Here is a 21583-nt window from a genome sequence, read left to right on the forward strand (position 1 = left end):
GATCTTCTTTCCAGCATTCCCTTGTTCTGGCAGTGGTAGGAGAGCCATTCCTATGCCAAAACCTTGCTTGGCTCTGCTTCTGTGCCAGCAGCTTTTTATCTCAGCATCAAGAGAGGAAGCGAAGAGGGGTTTCCTGGAGAGGAGATGGGCTGAAGACGACTTTGGTCAGAAATGATATTGTGGTATCTAACTTGCCTCCCAGCATAAGGTCCATCAGAAGCTAGTGATTTAAGCTAAAGCTTACCTGTACTTCTCTAACAAGTTCTGACCTGCCTCAAGAATTAGGGAGTTAGATCTGCTGCTGCTTCTCTGCTGAGCTGAGGAAAGGAGGAGTGGAGCAAAAAGGCAGTGTTTAATTCAGATTGTCCTATATTCTCGACAGTCCTCCTTCACTTGTATTCTTTTTAGTGGATTGGATTAAATTCCTGCACACAAAAAATATTAGAAAAAAAAACACTGATTGACTTTTAGATTTACTCTCTGGGAGCAATTTCTTTTTTTTCTTTTTCAGTCTGCAAGTATTTGACAGATAAGAAAGACATAAATATATCCACTAATCCTAGTTACCTTTTATATGTTTCCCTGTTTCTAATAAGTATAAATAATTTTAAACTTTTTCAGAGTGTGAACCCGTATCTGCAAGGACAGCGACTGGATAATGTTGTAGCAAAGAAGTCTGTTCCACATTTTTCAGATGAAGACAAGGGTCCTGAATAAGTACAATAAAAATGAATGATGAAAACTCATGCCATCCTCTGCTAGATCGTGATATTGCTTATATATAATCATCTATTAAAATCCTTGTGAATGGCAGCATGTTTATTATTTATATAATTGTAGATGGAAAACAGCTGTATTTATAACAGTATGTTCTCCTAGATAACAAAAATATGGTTCTGCTTTTTGTTAAGTTATGGTAAAAGGACATTTCTGTTGTTTTTATTTTAGTCATGGAGCAAACTTTAAAAATGTTAGTCATTTTAATAGCTAACGTGAGGTAAATGGTCTTAATGAGCAGCTTGTAAATAGGAAGATGTAAAAAAATGCCCGGTCTGCCTCCAACATTTAATCTTAAATGTTACTATGTTTGACACATGAAAATTATAGTTTTATGTTTTGTTCACAAATATTGTTACTTAGCAAAGACAAAGTATTTATTTTACCCAGAGAATTTTGGCTTTTGGTCCATTTTAATAAACATTTAAGCAATCTGCAAGGTTTGCAAAGTGACATTTTCCAAAATATTTCAGAGGCTCATTTGTCTCGGTTATTGCTGTGCAAATTTAAAAATTAAAGAACTGCTTTTTGACTCTATCCACTGGAATATTTTTCTGTTAGTTTTAATTGTTCCATGTCCACAACTTTCCTTGCTTGCACATCTTTTTTCCTTATCAGTGGTACTGTTGTGTGGAAATTAATCTCCCCCGCTGTTCTTTGTCTTAGTAACAGCAGCATTTGTGCATTAGAATGTTCTTAAATCATGTGTCCCTGGGATATTATAAGTGAAGATAGAGACATTTGTCTGTGCTAATAAGGTTGTGTCAACATCCTCTGAATCTAAATCCACGATATTGGTCACTACAGTTGATGATCATCAGTTGAAGGTCATTACAGTTGATGATCTTCAGAAAAACTATGATGATCTAAACACTAGTAGCTATCACTGCTCTTGAAGTTGCTCCAGGAATTGCCTTTTTGCCCCTAGGAGATTGAAGAACTTTATATTCCAGAAAACCGAGTTTTCCCTTTCTGAAAGACGAGAATATAAAATTACCTAAAATTTTGTTATTTTCAGGGTGCATCTGAAATATTTCAAGCCATGTGCATGGGGCATTGGAATTATGGAAAAGAGCATTAACTTACAGCTTTGAACTTCAAATCTATGGAAAAAAATTGTAGTTTCCTTCCCCGTCCTACAGAAAGACACAGTAAAATAATGACGACTCCTTAGAAAAAACAGATAAGAAACTAACAGAAACTAAAGGTCCTAGCTACATAAGATTAAAGTTAACAGGATGGCACAAATATGACTGTGTATGGCATTTGCTTTTTTTATGCCAGCACTTAGTAATTTGTAATAAATGATATATGCAGAGAGTCGGTCCTCTCATGTCATTTATGGGTAGATTGCAAAACCCCGTAACATTCTAGGCTGAACTATTATGTCTTTTACCATATTTCCTCTTTAAAAAAAAATCTGGAAGAGAAAACTAAATAGCATGTAATGCAGTGGGGTTTATACTCATATGTGACATGATATTGAGGAGTTTGTGTGAATCACAGACCCCCTTCCACTTCCAGTGCCTGGAATGGGATGGGAGTAATCCAGCTGTTTACAGGAGAGAACTTGTATTCTCTGCTGCTTAAGTTTATTCTTCTTATCTGCACCTGCTTTGTCTTCACACAGGTATTGAGAGTTGCAGAGCTGCAAAGGCTGTCTCCAAAACCAGAAAAAAACTATATATCATAGCATGAATCTGAAATCAGAACCCCCTGACGCCCAGTGGCCCAGCATATGTGAAATGGTCATTCCTCCCACCTAACCCACAGCCAGCTGCTGGTGCTGCCACAAGGCTTCCAGTTGGCTAGACTTCCATTCCTAAGAAACTGGTGTTTCTTCAGGTACTCAACGGTCTTATCAACACTTTTTAAGTAATCCGAGCTACATTCTGTCCTTATCAGCACTAGTAAAATCCATTTTAATCACAAAAACGAAGCAACCATGAAGGCAATTTATTTCATTTTTAAGCTGTTGGTAAGGACCAGCACATAATAAAGGGCGGTGTGTGCAGTAAATCGGGGGCTGAAAAAGGGAGGGGCAAAGAAGTATTGTTTGCTTAATAGTACCAGAAATCCCACGTCCGATTTCTCGAAGCACTTTAGCTCACTACACCCACTGCGTGGGGCTGTGACAATCTGGCACCACAAACTGACCAGAACAGGGATCCCCGCTGGCTGCCTGCGACCCCGGTGGGGCCTGAGGAGCTGTCCTTCTGTCTATGATAGATCTGCACAGAGCAGGTGAAGGAAAAATTACCCAATTTAGAGATGTTTTTACTTTTAAATGCAAGCAAAAAAAACCCTTTACACTGCACAATACAATGATGCATCTTACAGGAACTGTCTGCTGGAAGAAATCAAACGCGTGGCGGTGAGCAGCCATCTGCTGAGTCCATCAGGCAGCTTGAGTGTTTCACCAAGAAGACTCAACAGCACTATTGTGAAATTTTACTAAAATATAGCTATTACACCATAATAATGAGAGTAATAACTCTAATTTCAGTTTTATAGTAGAGCTGCCTTTCTCTACTGGGATTGGTAGTCCCATAATAATTAAAAAAAACAAAAACCAAGCAAAAAAGTTGTCCCCCCTGCTGCTCCAACAACAGTCCAAACATGTATATGTAGTTTTTTATAAAGAATAATCACAGTGCTGGTCTTTTGGAATCAATAAACAAAGATACCAACCATCCCCATCACTAAGAGCTCATTCCACCAAACCAATATTTACAAGAATGTAAATAGCTGCTCAGGTCTTACAGGTGTAATCACCCTTTTACATTTATGATGCATGTGAATTAAGGAGCATGTATATTGCTATTGTTGTTTAGAATTTTCATTAAATTAAAACCTTTTTAGATTATTTTAAAATCTGCAAGTTTGTTAATCACCTCTAACGTATTTGAGACACAATGTTCTTGAAAGAAGCTATACAAAATAAAGTGTATTGCCACACAACATTGCTTTTGTCTGGTAAAGAAATATTTATGACCCTAGTTTAAAAAAAAAACCACTGTGTAACTGAGCAGATTATAGTATTTGATTTGTGACACAAGACTTACTCTGGGGGTGCATGTGTGTATACACACACACACACACACACACACACACACTAACATACACTATTTAAAAGATAATATAGCCTTATAATAAACTCAAAAGTTTATCATAAAGAATATAAAGATGTCAACCCACAGAAGAAAGTAATATAAAAATGCTTAGTGAATTATTTAGGAGGGGAAAGAGTGATATGCTTCTTTTTATTGGCACATTTGCATTCACCTAACAAAACCATACTGCTAATCTATTCAGCAACTCATGAGCAAACCAAAGAAACTTGGAAGTAGTTCCTGGGAATGTGATGTCAGAGTCCCGAGAGTCACTTACAGTAAGTAAGTGATCTGTAAGTAAAGCTGATCTGGAGCTTATTTTATCAAAATATGATGAAGCGTATCTTCATCTGTTAAACTGAAGAAGGACACAGGCAGAAAGTTGACTATCGAGTCAATTAAGTTTTTGGCTTTGTTGTGGACAAAGTAAAATTCAAGCCCCTTTGTTTCCAAATGACAGAAGTTGGGGATGAAGAAAAGTATTCTTTTGACGATGAAGAGGAGACTTGAGTCCATGCCCTCAAATCAGGCCTCTAACCAGTAGCTGTGTGAAAGTGTTGAAAAGGCTTTGTTTTCATTTTCATGCTGTACAAAAACTAATTTTTGAAACATTTAAATTTGTTAGGAAAAGGCCTGTAACAACACCAACCCAAAACAAAGTTGGAATCTTCTGGCCTTTTTGCTGGTAAGCTCACTAAACCAACTCTTACCTCATTTGTAATGCTGTAACACCTGTCCTGTGAGTTAATTTTTATGCAAGTACTTCTTTTTTACATGAAGTCTGGAATGTCTGGATCATTAAGACAAGGAGTTCAAAGATAACTTTTCAGTCAAAGTCACCACTCAGATTTATGGAAGGAGAAAGGGAAGGTCGGCAGATTCAGAAGATGCTACCATGACCGCACAAAAATGTAAAATGTACAAGGAAAGTATAGTTTCACGTGACCCATAGGGAGATGAGTGTATTCACTGTTTTAATAGCTAAATGCACTAAAGGTAAGAATTAAGGTACCTCTCCATCCAAGTCAGAAGCTATCAAGGCCATCGGGGAATCAAGAGGACAATACCTCCAATTTTGAGACATCTGAATCCAAGGTTTCAGGCTAGTGGAGTTGACAATTAGATTGAATTACATTTCCACCATGCTTGATACAAAAAGGATGGCAATATGATATGCCTCAAAGAAAAGACAACAGCAACAAAAACCAGAACATACTGAATCCATTGCCACATGTATACATATGCATACACTTAAAAATTCAGTTTTGTTTGAAGTCATGCAATTACCTTCAATACTCTTAAATAAGTAACATGTTCAGGAATTATCTCAAATAATGTCTTCTTTTAAAATACAGAATTACTGTGTCCTTAAGGGACACCTGTTTGTGGTGCCTAGAGCCAAAGGCAGATTCCAACCATGAGCAAAGAAAACGAGCTCCCTTAAAGTGCTCAGCCACTGACAATGATCTACTTAGAGGCAAACGAAATAAAAACTAAAAGGAAATAAAAACTAAAAAGAAATGCAATTGCCATCATGAAGGGCCCCATGAACCACAAATATGGCTGATTGGCACAGGACTGGGTCCTAAACCAAGATTTCCAAATATGAGATAATGAAAAGGTTAAATGAATTATTTCCCAGGTACATACATGATCCAGGTCTACCATACTCAAGCCTTTTGCAGTTAGGTGAAGAATGGCATTGAATTCCAGTTCATCCTAATTCACCATGAGAAGGAAGTCTGTACAATCAGTTCATGGTTGCTTTATTTATGATACTAACTGCTTTGCTGTGACTACATGGATCCTGATGGTTGGAAGAGCTGCTAGCCATGTGTTCAACACATGGGAGCATAACAAACTTTAAATGATGTGAATGTCATGGCAGCAGCATTACCAATTGGAACTGAAAGAGCTTAAAAAAAATCCTGTTTTACTAACAAGGTCTATTTTTGTATTTGGGGAAGGAATCAGAGATGGTAGGAATTGGGAATGGCTTCAGACTTTAAAGATTAGGTAGACCTGAGTCACCTCTTTTTATTTTTTCCTATAGTTCCTGTTACCAAAACACATGGAATCCAGCTCCTATTGCAATGCATGGGTGTCTTTTACATTTAATCGCTGTGTTTCTTCATCCTACTCCGCTCTCCAAGAAAAACAGTGGTGGGAGTCGGTGGCTAAATTTAATTGTAAACTGAGTGAGGCAAAGGAGAAAGCACAAAGAAAAATAATGTGTTATTTGCTACTAGCCTCCAACTCTCCCACGTTCCCTAAGCAGTGTCATTCATTTACAGACTGTTAAGCCCTGATTTTAAATGTATAAACACTGACTACTTTTATTCCAGATCTTTGTTCTGAACCTAACCACCATATGACAATGTAACTTTCTTGGGAGTCACCAAAGATCTCCGTTACAGATGATAGGGTTTTTAGGTCTGGGCATCTGAATATTTGTTAGATCACAGAAGGGGCATATGGCTTTGATGCTGAATTCAGTCGTAGCCTCTTTTAATTAATTCTGTATTCTGAGAAACAAACAAAAAAAAACCCCTAGCAGTTCTTCAGTGCATTATCTACATTCTAATGCCCAGAAGTCCTCTAAAAGTGGCTGAAATTCAAGTGGGATAGCCCCTATGGGGAAATGTGGTCCTGATTCCTCATCCTAACATAGAACACCTTTCTACATTGGGAAACAAAATACCACGTTTTGGCATTTTATATTTCCAAATGGACAAAACAGACTCATGAAAGAACAAGTCAGGTCATCCAGAGAAGCACTCATAATTCACCATTGGTTAATTTTGCCCTTTTTTTTAACGACGCTGCAACCAGTGACTAACTGAATTGCAAAACTTTAAGTGACTCCAATGAGTAGTGCAATGGCTGTAAGATTTATGGGCTTTAAAGCTGTGTTACTGCAATTGAAGTAACAAAGCTATTTTTAATGCTGCATAAATCATTTATCAATTAAAAAAAAATCATAGCTGATTTAAGTAAGTTCTTTAAAAATCTTTGTTATAACAGATAAGCATTGCTATCATAGCTCATGCATAGACCCTGGCTATTGGTTAAATACGCAAACAACCCTACAACTCAGCTGCCATAGGGGTTTGTGCATGTGTAGGTAACGTGTATGCGCACAGTTAAAAAAACAGAAAAGTTTGCCCTGCTTCCTCCTGCTATTCCCACAGCGTCTCCAGCTTTGCTGCAGACTTTCTGATGGTTATGGACCTGAAGTTAGGGGGTCTCGGAAGACCTGTTTTCAGGGGCCCTCATGAGTGCAAGTTATCCAGCATGCAAGCAGCATGTGTCAGAAGAATATACATTTCTTTCAGTTTAAAATACACTAATTAATTTCTGCTTTGGTAGTTGAGGCTATATTCTAATTTCTAACCATATTGGCTATTTCTTGCTGTGTTTTTATGTTCTCAGCAGCAACCTGTGAGCCCTTAAAAGGACAAGAATTATCCACAAACTTGAAGAGAAGACCTTCATAGACTGCCCCTAAAGTATCGGTTGCTTGTTAAAAACACTTTGTGTCTATTTTGTTGTGTATCTGGACCTTCTTGATCTGGAGGTTTACAAAACTGGAAATTACTTCCAATTAACAGGTGGGTGAACAGTTGCAAAGAGGTTGAGGGTCAGCTCCACTAAAGGATTAAGTGCCCACAGTTGGACTTGTGTGCAATACAAATACCATGATCCTCAAGCCCTGCCTCCCTTACCCAATTCCTTAGGCAGCTGAAATCTATACACAACTATGTTTTCTCGTCAATGAAGTACCTCAGGCACCTAAACGTTTACTTCCATGCATGCCTAGGACTGTTTGAAACTTGGTGAACTTGCATAGCTCTACACCTATCTCAGTCCTAAACCCAACCTGCATCCACAAACTTGGCAATTCCTCCCCTATATTCCCTGGGGGAATCAGCCTGGTAAGGACCCACCTCACACATGTCTACAGGACCAGGCACTGCACAAAATACCACAGCAGAAGTAGACAGCTTAATTAAAAAAAAAAAAAAGTGTCTGGAAGAGGTATGGCAAAAGAATCAAAGCTCTAACAGCGCCAGAGAAGGGGATCAAGAATGAACACAAATTTGTCATGTAGGGGTTAGTAGGGCAGGGTGAACATGAGGAAGGACAGGGTAACACCTGGGCTCTAGCTAATCCTCAAGGAGTGTTTGGGTAGCCAGCCAGACCCTGGATAAAAATACAGAAGTAGTCTTAGAGCATGGCGAAAACGATCCAAGCACCCTTCCCCATCCTCCCCACTAGGTGCCTTATTTTGGCTCCCTGTCTTTATTTAATTGTTTCCTGAATGGTTGAACAGCCTCAGCAGGGGAGGTGCAGAGTCCTCCTGTACAAATAGGCTCCTGCCTCATGGCTAAGAGGCTACACCTAAGAGGTGTAGGAGATACAGGTTTGAACCCCTCCAGTGAGTAGATAGAGACCACAACCTTTTCTTTTCTGATTCCTGAAACAATACCAGCCTTCTTTCACTCATTTTTAATGTATTATTTTTGCAGGAAAATGAGATGTATTTAGCTGCTACCCAAATAATTGAAGAATGTTACATTTAGCACTTGACTGTGCATTCTTTATTCTAGTAACTTAAAAAGTATCTTTAGATCATTTTGCATCTGTTGAAAAGAAAGCATTTTAAACCCCACTTTCTTACTCACTGTTAGCACTCCATTGACCTTGCAATCATTGTCATCCATTGGGTTTGTTGACCAAGGGCTCCAGTGACCCTAAGGGACCCTGTTAGTGTTGCTAACAGGACATCTCCTTATAGCAAGACATGTCTTGTTATAAGCATTTTCAGCGTTGAAGCTAAGTCACAACCTTGTCCTCCACACCAGCAGGAATGATTCCTTTCAAGGTGATTGCAGGTGGAATTCTCCTTATTAAAATATGCAGGGCCAAATTCTGAAGGGGTTTTCAAAGTTTTCCAGAAGCTGGTGGTAGTATACTCAAAGCAAGAGGGATCGGGACCCCAGATAAAACAACTTGATTTGAGATACTAAAACATAACAGGACTTGGTCTCACAAAGTACTTCTCTAAATCAGAAACAAAGAAGTCCCATTTGGTTATGGTGTTTTTTCTCTATCTAGAAAGGCAGTTTTGTTACACTTGATTGTAGTAGTCACCTCCTCCCTAATGCGCAGAGGCTTTCTAAACAAACAGTCCCGTCTCCATTGGATAAAAATGGAGATGAGCATTTATGCTTTCTGCCTCCAGATAGCCTGTGCCCTCACCTGGATTTATCTCAGCTAATTACATCAAGATAAAAACCACTGTACCTTGTCTCTGGTAGGTTTTTACATCACGATAGCTGTCTCAATGTAAAAACTTCAGCCTACAGGAAAGGCATAGCCAAAAGAAGTCTGATCTGAACTGTAATTGATTTGGTCACTTGCGATTTAACTTCTTCGCTTACGTCTTTAGTGCATTAAGACTTCCTGGGGAGGGGAAAGAAAACTGTTTACATTTTTAGACTTTTTAAAAGTGTATCCAAAAGCTCCAGGTGTTTGGTGCCTGATTAATTACAAACACCTCGAGGATTGCTCCCGAGCCTATTTACAGAATCTCTCCTAACATCAAGTGACACTTTTCCAGGCACTTTGAATCGCATGTTATTTGTGAAAATAAATAAATTAAAAAAATAATCATTTAATCAAACTGCCAATGAAAGCAGCTAATGGAGAATTGCCGGGCAGTGCGGTTAGTCCCAGAACATAAGATGACAGCTCTTCCATGGCTCTGAACAGCTCCACAGAAAGGGAAGAGTGATGTCTGTTGTAGCTATATTTGGAGAATAAAGTAAAAGGACTTGGAAAACGCTAATTAGAATTCAAGATAATGTAAGAAAGGGAAAGATCAATGAACAAATATCCAACTGCCCTTAGCCAAACAGGCTAAACAGGATACTTTTGACAAGGAAACAGAAGAAGCAAAACAGAGCAGTTGGAAATATCAAGACAAGAGATTTGGCCCTAGGTTCGCCTGTGTAGTTTCCCAGAAGTGATTTTTTTTGGCAATTTTTGAAAGAGTAAATTTTTGGTAACCATACAGATAAAAAATAGACTATTTTTATATTTTATTATTATTGTATTGTACTTTTAATTCTTAAGTTCGTAAAGTTTAGCATTCTAATATGAACATCAAGTAGAATGCCCTTTAACAGAGGAAAGACGTATATATAAATTATTTTGGGGTCTTTTAGAAAGCCTTGCCTGACTCAAGCCTCTTGGATTGTTGTCTGCGCTTCATTTTATATGCTCCGAATAGCCCCACTGAAAATAAAGTCAAGCATCTGGCAAGTCCCTGCAGGATTCGGGTCCGAACCTAAGTTTAGCAAAAAACTGAAGTTTGCGCACAAGTCCACCTTTCTTACCAAAGCACTTAACTATCTGTTTGCATTTATGCTATTCAAATCAACAAATACTGCTAAATTGGAGCCTGATCTTTGGCAGTTCTTTTAGATAACCACAACTGGTTAAACACTTCTTTGTCTGCCTTTAGATTTTTTTGTCCACAACAGTGAAAACTTGGCTTATTCACTGGAAATATCATTTTTTTTATTGTGGAGAATTACAGAAGTTAAAAGGCCTTCTTCCTCATTAAAAGCTTTTAGAAATTTCAAAATGGATGCATTCAAGCACGTAGACACAAAATAGGTAAAAATTAAAAAAATACGATTTATCTTCCCAGATTAAGTCGAACTCTCAACTCCTCTTATTAACTTCTTATTTCATGGGAAGTTTGGTACTGACCCAGCTTTAAGGATTTAGGCCAAAATGATTCTGGCTCCTTTGAAAACTCTGTTCCCTGTTGCAGTTTTATAGGTGGGGAAATGGAGTCAAGAGAAAATCAGTGTGAGTGAAAAAGGGAAAATGATGAAGGTGGGGGATGGGGTGTACTCGTGCCTCTTACACCTCTTCCTCTTGACACAGAGACCATCTAAATAAAAAATAGTGGTGAGGAAGAGTTCTGTTTCTTCCCACCTGCATTAGTATTCACTGCGAGAAGTGGACTAACCGATGCTGGAGCAGTACAGTTTAACAGAGTTCTTTCCTTCCCGTAACACAGCAGCCATTTTTGTGACGCTGGATTTCAAATATAAAATGCAGAAGTTCTACACGGTCTAAGTAAGTTGTTGTCTCAGCCGAAAAAGAGCTTCAGCTCCTTCATTCCTGCAAAGCTACTTTTTTATCTGGTATTCCGTTTTTACCCAGATATTGCCAGGAAAAACAAAAAGGACAGATAAGATTTGAATTTTGAAAAGAGGGCAATGGGATAAAGAAAAACCCAAACCAAAACAAAAGCCTTGCAAATCTTCTTACATAACAAAATAGTTCTCCTGCCTCTCTCTCTCCTTTTTCTTTTGCGACAGGCAGTAAGTGGCAGAGTCAGGAAAAAAGCCTAGGCTTCTTAACTTCCAGCTATCTACCTTACCTGTTAGGCTGACAACGTATGCTCTATAGGTGTTGCACAGAAGCCCCCCACACTACAAGGAGAAGAAAGCACTCCTCTTCCAGGCAACATCCTGAGTTACCGGTGCTTACAACAACAGACTGCCTTTCATCACAGCAAGAAAGGAGTAAAACGGACTGTTTTGCCAGAACTGTGTATGAGATATCTATACGCCTTAAAAGTGTATGTAATCTGTCTAAGACATTGGGACGTAGTACAGTGTGGGAAGGGAGTCTTTTAGTTTTGCAGCATAACTGGAAACTGTATTTCATAGCTGTCATATCCCTGGAATGAAATATGTAAGCAAATAACACATCGAGCTCCTTAGATGCCTCTTTTCATAATACCCAGTTACGACTTCAGACTATAAGGGCTTCTTACACTCACACAAACTCAGTTTGCTTAGCTGAGTCACTTCTTGTATCGCATTGCTCCAGAGCTGCCCTGAAAGCAAAGCATGTCAGCAAACACCTCCTACAGATTCATGAGACAGAAGAAAAAGAAAAGCAAATGCATGAGGGCAGAGGAATTTTTCATGGGTATTTTATGGCTTTCATTTTCTTGGCAACTTCTTCTATAGCCATCAAATACATAAGATGCATCAAAAAAAAATTGTGAAAAGAGTTATAAAAAGGTTAGCTTGACAAATGATATTTCCTCATTTGGCATGAAAGTTTATATTTGTCCAGCAGTCAAACTTCATCCTAATAAAATAAGCTTTTCTAAATCGCTTTTGAAAAATAGGCACATATGGATTGTATTATATATGTAGGTGTTTTGAGGCCAGAAAACATATTTTTTGTTCTATGTCTGCAGCGCACAGCAGAGTGGAATGCTGGTGGGTGACCGTGGCTCTAGGTGCAGAGATCATTACAAGCCCATAACCTGACTCTACATGTAGTACATGCTAAACAAGAAAGCTTTTCAGACATACCAGGCCACCATACTTTGCAGAGCGGGTCCCAGACTTTTAAAGTATTTCGGTGCTAAAAGCTAGGGATTTTATCTTGAACCCATTCATTCTTTTGATTTCCAATGTTCTGTTTCTGAACATTCAAAAATGAAATGGGGGTATGTTCCTAGATGAAACAGTATTTTGAAACAAAACAAAACAAAAATTCATTTCCAAATAAACCCCAAAATAAACATTTCCTCTTGCTTAATTTTCTCTCATTCAGCTGATGGAAATCTATACATTAAAATGTTGATGTTCTGTCAACCTGAATCTAAAATACTGTTTTTTCAATAAGTACAATATTATCCAAATCTTTCTTCTTAGGGTGTGGAGTGGAGCCTCAGCCACATGGACGTTAATTCTAAAACTCAAATAAGACAAAGGTTTAAATTCTCTAATTAAACAAAACTTTGCTAGTCTCAAGTAATTTTTTGCGCAGTCTCAACCTTGATTTTTCTAGTAAATTTTATGAGAAATTTAACTCAGTTCAGACTACCCTCAGCCTTTTCTGTATTATTTTATACGGCTTGATATGAAGTACAATGGCCAGATAAGGTTCAGCTACCCTATTTAAATGAGTTTTTTTTTTAATACAATAATCTGTAATAGAATAAACAGTGGAGAACCTGAACTAGAACCATAGGACTGGTACGTTAATAGAGTATCTTGACACCAAAGCCCACAACATCTCCTTCCCTCATCTGATGTCATTTATTACTGTCTACCTACTTAGATTTGAAATAAAAAGTGAAAAATCTTTTTCCTTGTTGGTTTTCATAAGGCTTTTTGTCCATTACTTTTGGATATATCTAAATCCCACAGGGAACTGGATTCTTTGAGTATTACTTCTTTTCAATGACAAAACATGGGTTTTTTTCCTCATGTAAAACAAGCAAGTTCCCACACCTGGGCAATAATGTAATGATGGAGCATTTCTACGCACAGCCCATCCAACACACACTACATATAATCTTCCTTATGCTCCATGTCATGAATTACACCACCCATCTTGCCCATCAAGCCAGGAAGATCAGCTGTGTACATCACCAGAAGGCTGACAATCCCCATAATGTGAAGATATCCCGCATCTCCGAGAGCATGTCCCACAAAATTAATTTCTGACACCAGACATCTCTGCAACGCACACATCTTTTGTCGCATCAGATAACAACTTCATCGCCTCACGCCTCCGCTGGACAGCTTCAAATCCCCCCTAGAATGGCAGATGGCAAGCAGCAGACTGCAGTGGACGTCAGCGCTTGCTTCTAGCCTTGTTACAAGCTCAATAAGAAAAGTTACGGTTCTTCCTTAACACTTCACTCCCTTATTTTCACAAAGCACCGCTGGAATTTTACAGGGCAAAAAGCACAGCAAAGCATCAGTACCTCTGTGTTAACAAGAAGTTGAGGCACGCTGGTAGGTAGGTGTGTAAGTGTGTACATTCATATTTTCTGCTTTAAAATCCATGAATAGAGTGGTTTGACATTACTCTTCTTGAATGTTACCAACAGAAAGGAAACATCTCAAGTCGCTGCCATACAAAAAGCACTGAAAACATTAGAGATTTTGTCATCAATGGCTGAGTTTTATGTACCCCTTTTTAGTTTTTCCTCTGTAAATTAGTGCCAGATTCATAGCCCTGTAAACCAAGCTCCTTTCTCTCCTTAGCAGAACAGTTCAAAATACCAAGTAAAGCAGTTCAGATGTGCCCTGTCTCTCCTGGACAGCTTGCCTTACTTCTGACCTGGAGAAACATGTCTAGGAGTGAGAGATGTTGGATTTCTAGGTATATTAGGGCCAAATTCTCAGCTGGCATAAATCAGTTACATCTCCCTGAAGTTATTACAAGCTATCCCAATTTACTCAAGAAGAGGATCTGGCCCCTGTCAGTCTTTGGCTTCTCTGCAAAGGCTTTTAATAAGGCGCCAACTGTCCTGGCAGTGAGGATATATTGAGTAGTGCTCAAAGTTAGCAGTAGCAGACAGGAGCTCAGCCCAGTAACATTCTTCTCTGCAAGAATTAAGTACAGCACTTCTTTTAAGCTTAAAACAATTCCTACTGTTCCACTAAAACAAAGAACAACTCACACAGTGAATACCAGCAAGAAATGGGAGAGGAAATTTTAAACAAAAACAAAAATAAAAAAGCCCAACAAAACAATAGCGAGCGGGTAGTTGAATCCAGCCAGGTTCATAGTACACGGCCATTACCGCCCCATGACATTGAAGCTCTTCATCCCAAACCTATGCCACAAAAATATGCATACTCCCATAGGCCTCTTTTATACTAAATAATGATATAACATTTCCCCATCGGTATTCCAGCTCCAATTAGCAGCACTGGTGAGCATCAACAGAATTTCAAGTGTGGATAAGAGGGGAGGAAGGGCAAGTATTTTCTGTTAAGCGGTGGGGGCTTTTTCAGCCAGAAGATAGCAGAACCTCATCTTTGGTTAGGATCTGACCAGCACAGCTGAACCTTTGGAGTAAACTTGGGGAATGTTTTGTTAAAGAATCCAGCAGTAAAAGGAATACAAACTTCCAAGCTGGAAATGATCTGGACACCTGATGTTAAAAGAACAATGAGGAAAAAGATGTCTTTCCCCCACCTCCCTCAACCACAAAGAAATAAAAATAGACATAAATGTTTTTTCTTTTTTGCCAAGACTTTTTTTTTTTTTTTTAATTTCTACCCTCATTCAGTCCAAGGTAACAGATACAGCTACAATTATTTACCTTGTTGGTACCCAACTGGTTTATTTTTCTGAACGAGCACCCAAACTCTTGCAGGAATAATTCTACTTTCCAAGCATCAGAGAAATCTGAAAAATTGTCTTGCTGGACCCAAGATGCTAGTGCCTACTTGAAACAGTCCATGGATTCAACTGAGTGAAAGAAAACATATGGGAAAATATGGTGCAGAACAGTCAACTGCAAGAAATGGAGAGAGGTCTTGAGGAGGCAACACACCTTCCACACCTGGAGATGGGGTTTCTTAGTTTGCTTTAAGTCAGACTGAGATCTACTCCAGATCAGCCGCTCTGACTAGATGCTTGACTGCACTGAGACATTAAGCAGAGATGACTGCTCTGCAATAGATGCCCAGAAGTATCATTATCTAGGAAGCTGGGACGTGCCAGAGTGGCATGTGAACTACATCCCCGAAAAATACAGCAGAGAGGCAGCTTGCCTGCACGCCAGCAGCAACGCCTGGAACTGCATGCAGTGCCAGTGCCATCATCAGGCACCAACAGGAGCTCAGAGCAATCACAGAAATCGCATCCTCCAGCACCAAATGCCTGGATCATGGCCCTGGGGAAGGGGCAGCCCCCCAGCCCAGCTCTAGGGCAGGTAATCAGAGTGAGAGACAGAGAGCAGAAGAGAGGTGAATAGACTCATTCCCTACACATCAGTACAACTACTTAACAGAAGAAAAAGAAAAGGAGCATAAAGTCTGTCAACATACCGAGAGGTGGGAATTGTGACTTCTTCTCTGGATTCACAAAGGAAGGACTCCAGTGAATTAAAAACATCTATTAATTTTAATAGCATTTTTTTTTGAATAAAACAACAAAAAATCCTAAAAATTCCCTAGGCCTCTCCTTCCATCCATCTAGATGTCATTTGCTGTGATTCTTTGCCAATAATCCTTCCCCCCCTCATTGTATTTGAATTTCAGTGGCCCCTGCACATCAACGCATTTTCTCTCTCATGCTGCCACCTACCACTGCACTACGGTTGCTTGCCCTGTTGCTTCTGCAGCATTTCCACATGATGATGGTCAAGGAAGTGAAGCGATTATTTTTCAAAAAGTTACTGCTAAATGTGTGTGTGAATTACAGCAATGGGCCTAATTTACTACCTTGCTGAGCACTCACCTATGTAATTGGCACTAAGTGGAGCCATGCTTTGGCCTTAGCAAAGAGCAAGCTGCTGCTAAGTACCGTGAAAAGTCAGAAACCTGGCATCTTGCCTAGCCCTGGCATCCCTAATGTAGCAGATCCTTTAATTTTAATTTGTCTTCCCAATCTGCAAAACCAGGAACAATAAAAATCTCTGTCAGGTGAGATCCGGGCCTCTCCAAGACCCAAGGTGGGTGCTGACTACCAGGGCTGGGTCACCGAGGTGCAGGGCTGGTTTGGTTCGCAGGCAGCAATTCCTGCCGGACGGTGAGGAGAAAACAAAACGGTGTTGGCAGCACCGCCTGCACGGCCCGGGTCCGTGCTTTGCTCCGTGCTGGGTGATGCCCGCCGCTGGAAGCGGCAGCTGACAAACGTCTCAGTTTAATTAGCAAGCCCAAAGGTCAACCCGTATTTCAGAGGCTGCTCCTGCTCGTAATGAATCCGTCCCTCGGCAGCGCTGCAACCCCCCGCGCTAAAAGCCGATGCCGGCGCGCCTGGGGGCCGGGGCGGCCGGGTGGCACCGAGGGAGGTGCGGGCTGCCACTGCGGGGCTGCGAGGTCCCCTCGCCCCCAGGGCTCTGCCCCGCGATGTCCCCAGCCCCACGCTGGCTGCAGACTCGGAGTAAGCTTGGGACAGCCGGAGCGCGGAGAGGCTCCCCCCGCTTACGGCTGCGAAGGGCTCGGACCGCAAAGACGCTCAGCCCCCGCCGGTGTTTGCCTAATTCCGAGCGACCCCTGGGAGGCGGTGGGGGCTGGCCCGGGCATCGGAGCCGCCTTGCCTAGGGGGTCCGAGCGGCAGCCTGCGGGGCGACCGCGGGCGCGGAGCGGAGCGGTGACTCCCCCCGCCGCCGCCCCGACGGGCGGGCGGCTCCGGCCGCCTCCGCGCTCAGCCCAGACGGGACGCGGCGCTCCTTCGCCGTCCCTGCCCTTCGCGGGATGCCTGAGGAGCCCGCAGCCCTCTGAGAGAGGCCGAGACGGGAGGGGAAAAAGCCACAAACCCGAAAAGAAAACCCCTCATTGATAAAGAGCTATGAGCGCGGCTGCGGATCGGGAGCCACGCTTTAACACCCCCTCACATACACGCAAGGGTTTTTTGCCAAAGCTGCGTAACTCCGGCGTATTTGCAGAAGGCAACCCTCAGCAATGCCAATTTGTAACAGGGAGGGCCGGAAAGGTGGCTGCCTCCCTTCTGGCCAAGGCAGGCCGGTAAGGGGCTCCCGGCGGCGGCTCCGCTGCGGGACCGCTCGCTCGGCCGGCTCTTGGGCAGGGAAGCGCCCCAGCAGCCCAGCCCGCGGCCCCGGGCAGCGTGCATGGAAGGGCAGCGGGGGCGGGGGGGGGGGGGATTTAACTCTTCTTAAATGTCATACTTTAATGGGGATGGAAAATGTGAATTTTCTGTGCATTCCAGGAACAATTCCTTGGGGTGGTGACCTTTAGCACCGATTCTCTTAAGAGAGGAAAGTAGTCGAGTGTTTATCTGGATGACTGAAAGCTTTCCCTGGTGGAAGTTTATGGAAGTGTTAAAGGGGGCGGATAACACGGGCTTTGGAGGCGCTTGTCCAATGATCTGGAGGGGCTTGGAGAGCAGATCTCAGCTGGCAGACATTTAAATGGGAGGCAGCTCGGCGCTGCTGCAATTTGTAGGCAGGATCCGGGACTCTCTCTCTATGGACTCCCGGGCAGCTCCGGGCTCCCACGCCACCCGCTCCGCCGAGTGACCCGCCGGGCAGAGCCCCGCCGAGCCCCAGGCCCCACCGAGGAGCCGCCGCCGCCGAGCCGGGCCCCGCCGAGGAGCCGCCGCCGCCGCGCAGGTGAGCCGGGACGCGCCGCGCCGCGCTGCGCGCACTCACGGCGGGGGCGCAAACCGGTCCGTCAGCTGCAGGGTTCGGCCAGTCTCTGTGGGAGGCAAAATTTTAATCTCTTTATCCTACCTTCGGGGAGGGGGAAGGGGAGGAGTCGTTCGTCGGTGTCTAGCAAAACTCCCGGGCGCCTCGGTTTTGCAGAGGGTGACACCCGTCCCTCCCGTCAGCGGGAGTGAGGAGCACACCGACATTTCCGCTGCAGTGCTGGGGATTAGGGGGCCGTTACATCTCTCTCCCCTGACAAGCACAGGGATTGCAAAAGCCCCGTTAGCTCTGCCTCTCATCTCCGCCTACAGCATCACTCCCGACAAATTGGATTCGGCGCCCACCCGACACACGGCAAAATCCCGGCCCGGCCTCTGCGCGGAGCGGGGCGGGGGCAAGTCCCCAGGTGCCGGCCCCGTCCCGTCCCGTCCCGTCCCGCCGAGCTGCCCTCTGTGAGACCGGTCAGCCCCCGGCTCTGCCCCGGCCCGCCTTTGCAAACCTCTGCGCCTCCGCGGAGCGTGCGCCTGGGCCTCCAGGAACTCCTCGGGGTGGGGGCCGTACCGCCCGGGGGAGCCGGTGTGCCGGCGGGGTCGGGCGCTCGCACCGGCTGTGCGCCCGCGGGCAGCGCCGCGCGTCACGGACGCCGGCTCCGCCGCTGCGCTCGGTGCCCCTCCGCCTGCCCCTCCGCCGCCTCCTCGCCTTGCCCTCCCACCTGACTCGGAGCCAGGGGCGTTTTACCGCCCCGACGGCTCTTTGCATCCGTCGGCCATCGCTCCCCTTCCCCGCGCAGACAGGCCCCAGGCTCGTTTCGGGCCGGCCGCAGCCCTCGCCGCAGCACGCCGGCCCGGTGCGGCCCCGCGGGCGCGGACTGGCCGCGCTCCTCTTTGGCGCGACCTGGCGCTGGGCTCTTCCCTCCGGAGGACGCTTGTTTCCTCGCCCCGCCCGTTTTAATGCGATCCCCCGGGGGCTCCGGAGTCACTTCCAGGGAGCTCGTCCTCCGCTGGGTAAGCCCAGACGGCGGCCGCCCCCCGGGGAGAAGACCCGGGCCGTGTCGCCAGCCGCCTCGGGGAGCGTCCGCACCCGCGGGGAGCCGGTGAGCAGCTCCCGGCCGAGCCAAGCCAAGGCGACGGCCTCTGCGCCCCGACGGCCGCCGGTAATCCCTGCAGCGCACCCCGGCTGCGCTCAGCGGACAGCCCCGTCTTACCTCGGCGGGTTGGGCGGTGCGGCAGGGCCGTCCCGTCCCGAGCGGAGCCGTCCTGTCCGGTGCGGAGCCGCGGCGGCGGGCTGGGAAGGTGCGCGGCCCCCCGCATCCCGCCACGCTGCGCTGCCCCGGTCCGTTCTTCCGAGCCGTAGCGTCCCTTCCCGGCCGTCAGCTGCGGCCTCGCTCCTGGTGTCCCGCTTGGTGCTCCTCGGTGAAAGAATCGCGAGTGAACCCTGTTTCGCTCATCGGGGCTGAGATCCAGTGCGGGGGAAACCTCTTTTGGCAGGGGCAAGGGCTCTGAAGCACCAACGTGCGTTTGGCTCGCTCTGCCTGCTGAAACGACGCAGGGTTTCGTTTCCCGTTTTGTGAGGGGTCGTTGGGTGTAGTGCTGGTAGCCCCCGAGCCGCGGCTGCCTCTGGGCTGCGCCCCGTCATCCGTGAGCTGGAGAACGGCGGCTTTCCCGGCCCCGCTCCTCACTGCCCCAAGAAAGCCGGGGAGTCACCAGCCACCCTGCGGTGGAGACCGTATATACGTGATAAAGGGCGCCAGTGTCCCCATCTTTCTGTTCCTCTTCAGGATTCAGTCCCAAGCTGTGCTAAAGCATTTATTTTCTGTCGGCGATGTCGCCCAGAAATGCGTAGCTTCTCCTGAAGACTTTCTCCTTTTCAGGACACATGGCTGCGCGCAGGAGCAAAACTATTCTGGTGGTTTTAGGGCTCCCTGAGCACATCTGTCTGAAGGGAGTTTCGCTCTGGGGAGCGGAGCTGTCAGGCTGCATGAGTGTCTTCAGGGCAAGTCTAATTCGGGTTTGGTACCAGCCATGCCCACCATGATGTTCAACTTCCCTGTAGTCCCGTAGGATGTCCTACATAGCGATGCTTTCTTAAAGGGGGAATTCTCAAAGTTTCAAAGTTCTTTTATTTTTTTCTTTCTTGTATTGCTGCCTACACTGATTACATATCTCAAAAAAGCCATCGCCATGACTCTCAAAGAATTCTCTCAAAAGTAAATGTATCCAAATTCTACCAGCGATGTTAATTTTGCTGTCTTGATCTCAGAGAAAAATCATGGTTCTCTGGGAACTGCCATTGCCATGCCTTTTTGTATATTTAAAAATACAGATCTATGAACTATGAAAACATTACATAAGACTATTTCTGTAATTCATATATAATAAGCCAGGCATAAAATTATTCTGATCCTTTGGGACATAAACCACTTCAATTTTCTCAGTAGTCAAAAGGTTGTGTTTTGCCTCTTTCTTTGGCTGGTATTTGAAGCCCACCAAATACATTTATTTTTTTTAGGTCTTCGTCAGATTATTTTTCATGTTTTCTGTGGAGCACATGAGTCCATGTCTCATCATAATATTTTCCTAGTAAATATGGTTCACAGATGAAATTATGGGCCTGCTGAGGTCTGTGAGAATTTTGCTGTATATTTCAACAGAACCAGGACTCCATCCAGTTCTTTTAAACAAGTTGCTTTGTGCTAAAAAATTTCAGTAATAACTTTCTGACTCTGCCTGGGAACTTGTAGGGAAGTGCTGTTTATGAACTGACATGTGGCGATCCTTAATTTATAGCAGAAAATGTATAAGCAAAAAAATTACAGCTTAATTGTATGAAATAATAAACCTGAAAGCGTTTACACTTCTCTATGAATGGTTGCAAGTATTAATCCACAATATGCCTGATCTGTTTTAGATGATGAGATCCCAGGCTCTAGATAAACCACATATGAGGTGATATGAATGTTAGGGCCCAATTCTGCTCCTGTTTGAAGTGAGCAATAAAATTTCTCTTGGCTTTAGGACTAAGAGTTTGCAGATGATGAAAAGTAGAACTCAGCAGGGAAATATGGAAAGAATAGATTTTTGAAGTATTTTGTTACTTTAAAAAATATTAATTACATCAGATCTCTCTTGATCTGAACAAAATAAGTGGGAATTAACCTAGGCATTTTGGTTGTAGTCACCTGTTTGTTCAAAGGATTCTCAAAAGGATTTCTGGTTATGCCCATGCTTCTGTAACAGCCAGTATCAAGTACTGAAAATTTTGCAGTAATCTGGAATATAAGATTTTACAGCCTGATTCCTCACAGCTCCTACCCAGAGTTATTACTTCTGCAGAGTTATAGCTGAGACAAGGAAAAAAAACATTTACTTCAGGAGAGATTTCTTTTTGGTAAAACTTTGGGTATGGTAACAGTGATTTAGCTACTTGTACTCTTCCGTGGGTTTTTTTTTTTGCAGTAATTAAAAAAAAGACCTGTTAAGGAAACATTCACAAACACTAATTCATAGATGGA

General features: G+C 43.6%; 1 protein-coding gene across 4 annotated transcripts in view; it reads left to right on the forward strand.

Annotated features, from left to right (window-relative positions):
* Positions 1-3737, forward strand: part of SCG5 (secretogranin V) — a 31232-nt gene extending 27495 nt beyond the window's left edge. For all 4 annotated transcript variants that reach the window (XM_075151787.1, XM_075151790.1, XM_075151788.1 and 1 more), the window contains exon 6: positions 622-3737. In XM_075151787.1, the coding sequence (XP_075007888.1) occupies positions 622-717 (96 nt within the window). In that variant the 3' untranslated portion in view covers positions 718-3737. The remainder of the gene's footprint in view (positions 1-621) is intronic.
* The last annotated feature ends 17846 nt before the right edge of the window (positions 3738-21583 follow it).

The sequence above is a fragment of the Calonectris borealis genome, chromosome 5 (genome assembly GCF_964195595.1).
Source record: "Calonectris borealis chromosome 5, bCalBor7.hap1.2, whole genome shotgun sequence".
Taxonomy (NCBI): Eukaryota; Metazoa; Chordata; class Aves; order Procellariiformes; family Procellariidae; genus Calonectris; species Calonectris borealis.